At 49.2% G+C, this 10,149-nt stretch overlaps 1 protein-coding gene across 1 annotated transcript; it reads left to right on the forward strand.

Annotated features, from left to right (window-relative positions):
* Positions 1 to 801: 801 nt before the first annotated feature.
* Mcidas (multiciliate differentiation and DNA synthesis associated cell cycle protein) lies at positions 802 to 7,059 on the forward strand. Its single transcript, XM_021181046.1, has 7 exons — positions 802 to 939; positions 1,039 to 1,135; positions 1,307 to 1,398; positions 3,612 to 3,684; positions 4,049 to 4,263; positions 5,160 to 5,270; positions 5,430 to 7,059. Exons 1-7 carry the CDS (start codon positions 823 to 825, stop codon positions 5,862 to 5,864), a joined length of 1,140 nt encoding a protein of 379 aa, XP_021036705.1. The 5' UTR covers positions 802 to 822; the 3' UTR covers positions 5,865 to 7,059.
* Positions 7,060 to 10,149: the final 3,090 nt, after the last annotated feature.

Below are 10,149 nucleotides of genomic sequence, written 5' to 3' on the forward strand. Positions count from 1 at the left end.
CCTCCTCTCCTCTCCTCTCCTCTCCTCTCCTCTCCTCTCCTTTCCTTTCCTCCCCGAGACACACTTTTAGCGCAGGTTGGCCTATGGGCCAGCACGAAGCTCAAGCTAGATTCAAACTGGCTTCAGTACTCTGCTTCAGTACTGTCACTTTTCTTGATCCTTAAAAGAAGATGTGCTTAGGCACCACCATTTCCGGGAAAGTTACAAGGCTAGGGTACAGAGCAGAGCTTTGGCAGTAGGCGAGAATGAGAGATCAAATAAAATTCAAACGTCAAAATCCAAAATACTGTTCAGATTTAAGGGCAGTTTCTGTAATCTAGAGGCTGACCTGGGAGAACCCTTTATTTCCCTACTAGAACCTGATGGGCAAATTCCGGGAGTCTGACGACGGTCACTCCACATTTATTGTATGCTTTGTCTTTAGAGTGGGAAGAAGAAAATCAAAGAATTGTTAACTTTTCTCATCCCCGCGGTCCGCAAACTGGAAGGCTAGGGACCGGTGGTGGCATCTGCCCTCTCTCTCCTATCCCCGCCCCCTTTTGCCTGGCGCGGCCAAGATGCCGCGGCGCCAAAGGGCGCTCGCGGGCCCGGGCCCCGCGCTCACAGCTCCCGGGGGAAGCCAGGTTGCCAGGTTGGTTAACGCCTCCGCCCGCGCTCAGATTGTCCCGGGCTGAAGGCGCCACCTCTGGCGCTCAGGCGCGAGCCGCCCCTCCCGCACAGCCCTTGTCCTCCAGGCCCTCCCTCCCTGCCCCTTCCACGCGCCGTCGCCCGCCTCAGGCACCGACAGGTGCAGCGGCACTGGGTGTGGGTCTTCATCCCAGGATGCAAGCGTGCGAGGGCAGCGCAGCCGGACGCCGGGCCTTCGACAGCATCTGCCCCAACAGGATGCTGGACCTGTCGCGGCGGACCCTCGGCAAGCCCGGGAAGCCAGAGAGGAAGGTGGGGATCCTCCCGCTGTGGTCCTGGCTCTGGGAGTGTCTGCCAGCCCCGCGCTCCGAACGCTGACCATGTGCATCCCCCGTTTCTGTGCCTGGCTAGTTGGTTCCTCCGTGGAAGTCCTTTTCGGGATGCGGTGGCGGCAGCCCAGTGTCGGTGTACGAGGACCCTCCGGACGCAGAGCCCGCCCCACTGCCAGGTGAGCCCCGAGGCACCTGCACAACCCGATTATCCATGCCGGGTGGGTGACGCGCACACGGTCCGCAGCCCCCTCTCCCCCTGGTTCCGAGGTCCTCACTGAGGGTCCTGGCGGCGACCTGGCAGAGGCTTAGGGTTTGCTGGGTGCCTGTCTCCCGATCTCCCCGCGCAGCTCTCACCACCATAGACCTGCAGGACCTCGCCGACTGCACTTCGCTGCTCGGAACCGAAGCGTCTCCTAGTGGCGATTCGTCCCCATCGCAGGTACTCTTTCCCTTGAGTGGATCACAGCCAACTATCGATCCAACTGGAAAACTGATGAGTTTTATTTCCTCAAAGGTCTCAAGATGGACTGGGAGCACAGGTGCATCCAGTGTAGCAGAGTGTAGCAAGCCAAACCTCCTAGATCCCAATTTCCCCCTCCCTTGTAGTATGTGCTTAAGTTCTCGTTTCCAGAGCCGGTCTGGCTGACATTTACTGCAGGGCCCTTGTCATTCATATGAACAAGGCAATTTGGAGCTGGTGGGCCGAGGAGCTGTGTGAGAGAGGCCATAAGCTCAGAATAACTGTCTTGTTTGTCACCCACTTCCAGGCCCTCGGGAACCATTTGTATTTCATGGGTACTAAAGAAGTATGGAAGTCACTGGGGGAAACGGACAAAGGGCTCTGTAAATAAGCTAGTGGAAAACGGTTCATCTTCAGAGATGGACGCTGGGCATCTGGCTGCTTTAAAAATCTTATTCTGCTCGTCGCAAAATTCTAGTTTCTTGCCGTCTTGAGGAAGAGAGACTCCCCCTCCCCTTCCTTCTAAATATGTCATCTTAACTCATCCAATTTCCACATCTTGCCATCGCTGACACATCCCAGCCAGAGGCACCTCTCAGCTCTGGTGCCTTAGAAGCCAAGGGCTCGATGCTTCTTCGGTGGGACATGAAGTGTCCAGAAGGACAGGCAGTCTTACACAGGTGAAGGATAAATCTACAGGAAGAGGTACTTGCAGTTTTCTAAGTGCTGGGACCATAAAGCCCACTGGAGCAGGCCCCTTACAGAAGAACTCTGCTGAGTTCGTGAGCACCACGAGGTATTAGTTGAGTAACATTTCTAAGGACTCTACTCCCAGGCTTTTACAACCTTGGGGATAACTCAGGGTGATCCCAAACACGTGGTGTCCAGGAATAGACACTTTAGGTAAGTGGTGGGAGTGGCTACCCAGAATCCTCAATGTCCAGCAAGTGCCGAGGTCATCTGGCCTCATACTTTCAGGAGGGAATACGGGTACTTTGAAAGTAGGGCCAGATAGGGTTAGAGTCAGGGTAAGTTTCACTTCCCCCAAACATACGACTAGTAAAGGAGAGCTTTGGGGGAGAACAAAATGATTAATACAAAGATAAGAATCATTAATAGAATCAGTAAATGTTTCTGCAGGGTGTCTGGGATAGCTCCCCTCACACCACGGTCCTGTCCTAGAGATTCCCCTCCCACTTTCTGACACTGGCCTCCAAGGAAGCCAGGGAACCCTACAAAGGCAGACAGTGAGGGAGCCAGGAGAGAGGAATGCATCAGACATTGGCTTGCCAGGTGTTGAGTAATTTATCTTCTACAGGCTTCCTCAATAGTAGAGGAAGCATTCTGTGGGCCCTGCCTGCTTCCCACACTGGTGGGAATATGGAGAGGTTACATTAAAAAGAAAATGTCATCAACTTGAAATGTCCATCTCTTAAGAGAAACTGGAAAGTGCCTAGACCCCACCATCTATCTATCTATCTATCTATTACCAGTTTCTTCTCTCAGGGACCTGGGAACCCTGGCCAGGCAATATGGAATGGGTGCCCTACCATAGGAGAAAAGACACCTCCAATTTTTAAAGACAGTGAAAACAAAACACACACACACACACAAAAAAAAACAAACCAGACACCATAGCTGCTGCAGCCCTGTGAGCAGATGTCTTTTCAGAGTATCCCTGGCCCCTTTACTGGCAGCCCACCCTTCCCTTCCCTTTATGGGTGAAGTGGTTAGCACTTTAAGCCCCTAGCCTTTGGAAGCCTTTGTGCCTGACCTGGTATTAATATCATCCTCTCTGCCATTTGAGAGGTAAGGATGTGGGGGTGGTTTAAGATGGAGTGGCAGTTCTGTAGGTGCACAGAACATCAAGAGGAGTCAGTGATGTCTCATTTATGGGGAAGCTCCGATCAGCTGTCCAAACCCCAGCTGCATTGGCACAGCCAGAAGATGGACTGCTGCACCTGTGGTGTGTGAGATTTGCAGGAGCAGAACTCACGAGGTGCAGCCTAATCCACTTGCCCGCCCGAGGCAAGCCTATTGTTCTATGGGTCAGATGAGACTTGAGTTTTCTGGCTGTGACCCAGAGTGTGCGCAGACTAGCATTACAACCTCTGAGGATGTCTGTCTGTCCAGAATTGTTCTCTGAAGCTCAGGTTCAGAGTTGACTGGCTCACACCCTTGGTTTGTTTTAGAACCCCTCCTTGCAAACCGAAGAAGACTTCGACCTGCAGAATTTCAGAGATGCAGTGGATGACCTCATTGCAGGCAAGTGCAGTCCCCTTTGCAGTTAAATGATGGATAGGATGACACCAGGGAGTCAGAATCATAATTGAGGATATCCTCTCCCTTCAACGGGAAAAATCACATCGCTTGGTCTTTAGTGCTTCTATGGATTTCTCAGTGTGGGTTCTGGGAACAAAGACCCTACTGTGATGGTGGGACAGAAGTTAAGTGAAAAGGGTCTACAAAGGAGCAAAACTGTATGCTTCCTATGTTCCAGCAGGTTTGCCTGATTTGCTTCAGGTTAGCTCATACAAAACTCAACTGTCTGGGTGGCTGTTGTCCCCGTGGCACTGTGCCAACTGGGCACGATCTGGGGGCAGCCAGTCCAACTCTCGCTTTCTCCTAGATTCATCCTCTTTGATGTCGCCTCCCCTGACCAACAGTGACTTTCCCTTTTCTCCTTGTGATGTTTCGTCTTTTGGGTCCTGCCTCTCCCCATCGCTGGACCCACCTGCCTTGGGGTCTCCAGACCTGCCGCCACCACCAACGGAGCAGTACTGGAAGGAGGTGGCTGACCAGAACCAGAGGGCACTGGGGACTGCTCTCATAGAGAATAACCAAGTAGGGACGCTGCTGGCTGGGAATTTTGGAATAGAGCCAGGGTCTGGTGTAGAGCAGAAGTTGGGGGTTGTAAGGGCTGGGATGTGCTTCTGTGGACCCAGGGGTTTTCATAGCTGGTATTGTTCCCTGGCCCAACCTGGTTCTGAACTTGCTAAACTGAGATGATAGAGTCCCNCCTCTTTTTTTTTTTTTTTTTTTTGTCTCTCTTTCATGTTCTTTTCTTTTCACGATAAGGTCTCACGTAGCCCAGGCTGGCCTCCAACTCCCTATCTTAGAGAGGGTGACCTTGAACTCCTGAGACATGCAGCACCATTTCTGGTTTCTGTGGTACTGGAGATCTAAACCAGGGCTTCATGCACAGTACTCTATCAACTGGGCTGCATTCCCCAACCCTGTCTATTTCCTGCACTTAACCGTGGAGTACACACAGGCTTGCCTAGAATTTCGATCCTCCTGCCTCAGTTTCCCCTAGTGCTGAGTGGTGGGCACCCACCGATTGGTAATACTACTAACCATATTTATGGACAGGTTTTTATGTGTCTGACTCTGTGTTTATCAATTTACTTTCTTCTCTTGGTTGATACAACACAAGCTAGACAATCTAGCCCCGTTTTATAGATACATAAATGGAGACATAGGATGGTTGACTTTCAGAGGGCCTGCTGACCAAATCAGTACTCGTGACTATTACCCAACAACACACTAAAGTATAATTGAGATACAGTTTATTGAAGTACTTCCTTTAAAAAAAAAAGTCAAATAATTGGCTACTGTCAGGCAATAAAAGCCCGTGGGTCTTCTGTCCTGATGAGATCGATGAGTCAGGGTCTGAGTTAGTTCCTGAAGAGCAGATCCAGCACTGTGGCTTCTGTCTGATGCTGGATCTCCTTCTGCAGCTGCACGTGACCCTGACGCAGAAGCAGGAGGAGATAGCCTCGCTCAGGGAGAGGAACGTGCAGCTGAAAGAACTCGCCAGCCGGACCCGGCACCTGGCCTCAGTGCTAGACGTAAGTGGACCGGCGCGCGGGACACGGTCGGAACTGTGACAGTGAGCCTGTGTTGGGGCCCCTGGGTGTCCCTTGAGTAGCGCGCACCTGACTCTTTTTTTTCCAGCGCGGCTCCAGGCGAGTCCCCCTGGCTCCAGGGCTCTCCCTCATCTTTCACAGAAGCTGATGATCACGCAGTCTCCTGCCGAGCCCTTCCAGATCAAGGCAACAACGAAAAGGAGCCTGGAGGAGCTGTTCTGTGCTGCGGGGCAAGCAGGGCAGGGTTGCGCGGAAGTGGACGCCATCCTCAGGGACATCTCCCAGCGCTGCGAGGAAGCCCTGCAGAACCGTGACCCTAAGCGGCCCCGGCTGCAGCCAGAGCCAGACAGCAAGGACTGCAGCTCCAGGAACCTCCACGGCGCCTTCCGAGGACTGCGCACCGACTGCAGCGCCAGCTCGGTGAATCTGAGCCACAGTGAGCTGGAGGAAGGCGGCTCCTTCAGCACGCCCATCCGCAGCCACAGTACCATCCGCACCCTGGCCTTCCCCCAGGGCAAAGCCTTCACCATCCGGACAGTCACCGGTGGCTACAAATTCCGCTGGGTCCCCAGCTGATCTGGGATGTGGCTTCCCCTAAAATACTGCCCTGTGTAACAGCAGAGGGAAGCATCTGCAAGCAAGTGGGCATAGCTAGAAATGTTTCCCACATCTGGTTTCCAGAATTCTCTGCAAGCAAACGCCACTCGGAAACTTTATTATAGTTATTATTTTTTTTTTTTCAGAAACAGAAATGTCTTGATACCTGTGCAATGAAAAGTTCTGCTCCGAAGCCCCATATACTGCTTGCTTTTACACGGTGAAATTGCGTGTATACACACGCACACCTGCGGCTAAGCACACGCCACAGTCAAACTTAGATGTATTTATTTTTTAGCGCTTTGTTTGTTTGAGGCAGGTCCAGGAGGCACATAGACCAGCTGGACACAGACTTGCTTTTATGATTGCTTCTGTTTCCTTCTGCTTCCATCTCCTGAGTGCTGGGTTACAGGTGCTCACCACCATATTTGACTGTTTTAGCCTTTTTGTAAGAAGAGAGAACAATGCAAAGGAATGATGTGGGTTTTTTCCACTAGAGAGGAATTATCCCATCACAGTCATTTAAAGGCTTGGGATTCAGAATCCTGGTATCTCGGTGTTTTGACACATCACCCAATTCCCCTCTGTCCTCAGAGTACACCTACCTCCTAGCTGTGTTAACTACTGGAAAATGCTATTTCAGTTGGAAAAAAAAAAAAAACAAAACCCACCACCACCAAAACTCCGGAAACAACTTGGCAGTTGTGGAGCAAGCTTGCACTAGGATGCAGTGGTCATCCCAGCACTAAGGAGACAGAGGCAGGCGGATCTCTGAGTTCCAGGCCAGCCTGGTCTACAGAGTGAGTTCCAGGACAGCCAAAGCTATGCAGAGAACCCTATCTTAAAAAACAAAGAAACAAAACCAAGCAAAGCTACACAATTAGGCAAACGCTGATGCAGGATAGGTTTTAAACACAGCTGTTTGAAATAATCATCCTATGACTTTGTAAGAGTTAGTTTGCGTGCTTGCTGCTTTTGGAGAGGGCTTGGACTTCAGAACCCAGCATCCATATCAATGGCTCAAATGGGAAACTCCAGTCCTGGGGTGGGGGGTGTGGTTATCTGACATCATCCTCTTCTGGCTTCTGTGGGCATCTGTATGTTCCGGTGCTACACACACACACACACACACACACACACACACACACACACAAGTAAAATTCTTTTAAAAAGGAGTTATGGTAATGTCTCAATGTATTCAGCTTTATCAGTGCAAACAGAACCACCTCCAAACCAACTTAGTTAAGAAGAAAGGCTGGTTGTGGCTGTTTTAAGCAAGTGGTCTGTACTCCGCAAACTGGGGGCCCCTCACCATATTTCACATTACATGGCTAGTTCTTGTAAGCAAAATGTAGTGACCTTCCCTTGATTTTTCTCTCCCTATTGTTTGTGGTTCCCTTCCCACCCCACTCTCTGTTCTGAAATCACACAAATGGAGTCCGTCCTATGCGATGTCTCTCAACCTGCACGTGCTCACTCTGAGGGTTCTTCCTGCTCCTGGGGCTCGGCTGGGCAGGCCTCCAGATGTACTGCACCACAGTGCATAGCTGGCTCTTCAGTCTGAGTGGACAGATCAGGTAGCAGGTGGGTTGGTTAAGGCAGCAAGACCCGCTCCTCCAGTTTGCCGTGTGTACTGTTATCTGTACTTAAATAGCCATTTTGAAACAAAAAAAATTGATAAAATAGACCACGTTTCCTCATATTTTGCCTAACAAATGGACTGAAAACGTGGGTTGTTCAGCTCCCCCCACCCCATGGCCTCAAATATGCAGTTAACACAGGTCAAGATCAAACAAAACAAGCTTCAAAATAAAAAACAAAACCTTTTAAATCTGTCACAATGAACAATGGCTCTCCCGCTCTCTGATACTCATAATGAATTACCTTCAGTGGCCACAAACTACAGAAAGTATTTATAGGTTTCTTTTATATCCTGTGCGTAGATTTTAAATAATCACCTTGCTATCACCTTTCATTTTACAGTTCTATAACTTCCATGGTAGTGGCCAGCAGCTCCATTTCCTGCTATTTCAAAAAGTACATTTTTTTAATCTTTCTTTCTTTTTTTTGTTTTGTTTTTGTTTTTGTTTGTTTTGTTTTTTTCTTTCGAGACAGGGTTTCTCTGTGCAGCCCTGGCTGTCCTGGAACTCACTCTGTAGACCAGGCTGGCCTCGAACTCAGATATCCGCCTGCCTCTGCCTCCCAAGTGCTGGGATTAAAGGCGTGCGCCCCCCAACGCCCAGCTTTTTAAAGAAATTGATATTTATACAATGTGTTTTGATCAAATTCACTTCCTATTCCTCCCTAAATCCACTGAGATCCACCCTTACCCCTTACCCCATTTTAACTCTGTCTTCCTCCTCCTCTTCTATAGACCCCACCAAGTCCAATTATCTTTCATTCTTGTGGGGAAAAAGCTCTCTCTGGAACTATTGGCACCAGGGACCAACTTATCATCAGTTAACAGTAGAATCTAGAAACTAGTCTTCTAACGTATTTATTGAAAACTGATGACAATCTCTTTATCTCACATTCTAAGAAAACAATCAAAGAGCAGAATATGTAATTTCTTTTCTGGGCAGAGGTACATATGTGACAAACAATTCAAGTGCTGGCAAGGACATGAAAAAGGACAAGGGGGTGGTCTCAGCTCAGGCTACAGTACAGGATAGGCGGGGAGCAGGAGCAACAAATGTTTCTGTTTTGTTTTGTTAGATTGTTTTTTTTTTTAAGATTTATTTATTACTCTATCTAAGTACACTATAGCTCTCTTCAGACACATCAGAAGAGGGCATCAGGTCTCATTACGGATGGTTGTGAGCCATCATGTGGCTGCTGGGATTTGAACTCAGGACCTTAGAAAGAGCAGTCAGTGCTCTTAACCGCTGAGCCATGTAAACAGATGTTTATTTCACAGTTCTGGGTCTGAAAGTTCAAGATCAAGGTGGCTCCACAGGCTCCCTTTCTTGGTTTGCAGATCATAATTTGCTCACTGGAAAGATCACAGGGCTGGGAGAGTTCCAGTCCTTTCCTAGAAGAGCTCTAACCCCACTACTGATGTTACACCACGCCAGTCCCTCCTCCCAATCTCCAAATGCAATCACACTGGGAACTAAGACTTACTTAAACATAGGAATTTGGGGGAGGCATAGGTATTGAGACCACAGCAGATGGTGATTTGGGGAAGACTGGGAAGGTGCTATTTTTAAGATGAGGTGGTCTGGTCATAAAAGATTCCTCTAATAAGGTAATACTGGAGGGCTTCTGTTATGGATCAGTTTGTACAGTGTTTGTCTGGCAAGCTTGGGGTCAGCGATTTGGTTCCCAGTTCTGCCATCAAATCGTAACAAGAGACAACTTCAGCAGAGACCGGAGGACGCTTGAGAGTGAACGGTATGCATATCTGGGTGGAGAGTCTTCTAAGCAGAGGGAAAAGGATATGTAACCGTCTGGCTTGGTGAGCAGTAAGGCTGCTAGTGGGACTCGGGCTGAGTGAACACAGGGCTAGGCTCTGAGTGGAGGATTAGCACGGCCTCTCGAGACCTTGAGAAGACTTTGGGATTATCCTGAGTCAATTCATTAGGGGTAACGTCTAGCTGAAGAGTCACATGACCATCTTAACTTTACCTCAGTGGTGGAGGTCAATGCCTTCCCTGCATGTTAGGCAAGGACTCACTAAACTATGTAGTTTTTTGTTTTTGTTTTGTTTTGTTTGTTTGTTTGATTGATTTTTAGATAGTCTTATTGAATATCCCTGGCCAGCCTGGAACTCCCTGTGTAGACATGCCTGGCCTGAACTCCCTGTGTAGACATGGCTGGCCTGACCTCACACAGCTCCACTTTTCTCTGCCCCCTACCCAGCTGAGGGCTGGGATTTAAGGCATACACCACTACACCCACTTATAGTTACGTTTTAATAACAATAAGTGAAAATTTAAAGTTAGCTTGCAAACTGATAGGTTTTATTACGGCATTTTCATACATTTTCACACAGGTTGTTGTGTCCTGTTTTTATTCGCCCCCCACACATCTCCCACCCTCTTCTCTTACTGGTTTCCTTCCGACCTGCAAATAATCCTAGGTTCTGCTTTCCTATCACATGCACTCCTCTGCCCGCTTGCTTCCTCATCTAAGATCTCCTCCCTCCCTCCTGTGGTCCATCATCATACGTGAACACATATGAACGCACCTGCACACATGTGCGTTTATTTCTGCATTTTTTTGTTTGTTTGTTTTTTTCGAGACAGGGTTTCTCTGTGTAGCC

The sequence above is a fragment of the Mus caroli genome, chromosome 13 (genome assembly GCF_900094665.2).
Source record: "Mus caroli chromosome 13, CAROLI_EIJ_v1.1, whole genome shotgun sequence".
Classification (NCBI taxonomy): Eukaryota; Metazoa; Chordata; class Mammalia; order Rodentia; family Muridae; genus Mus; species Mus caroli.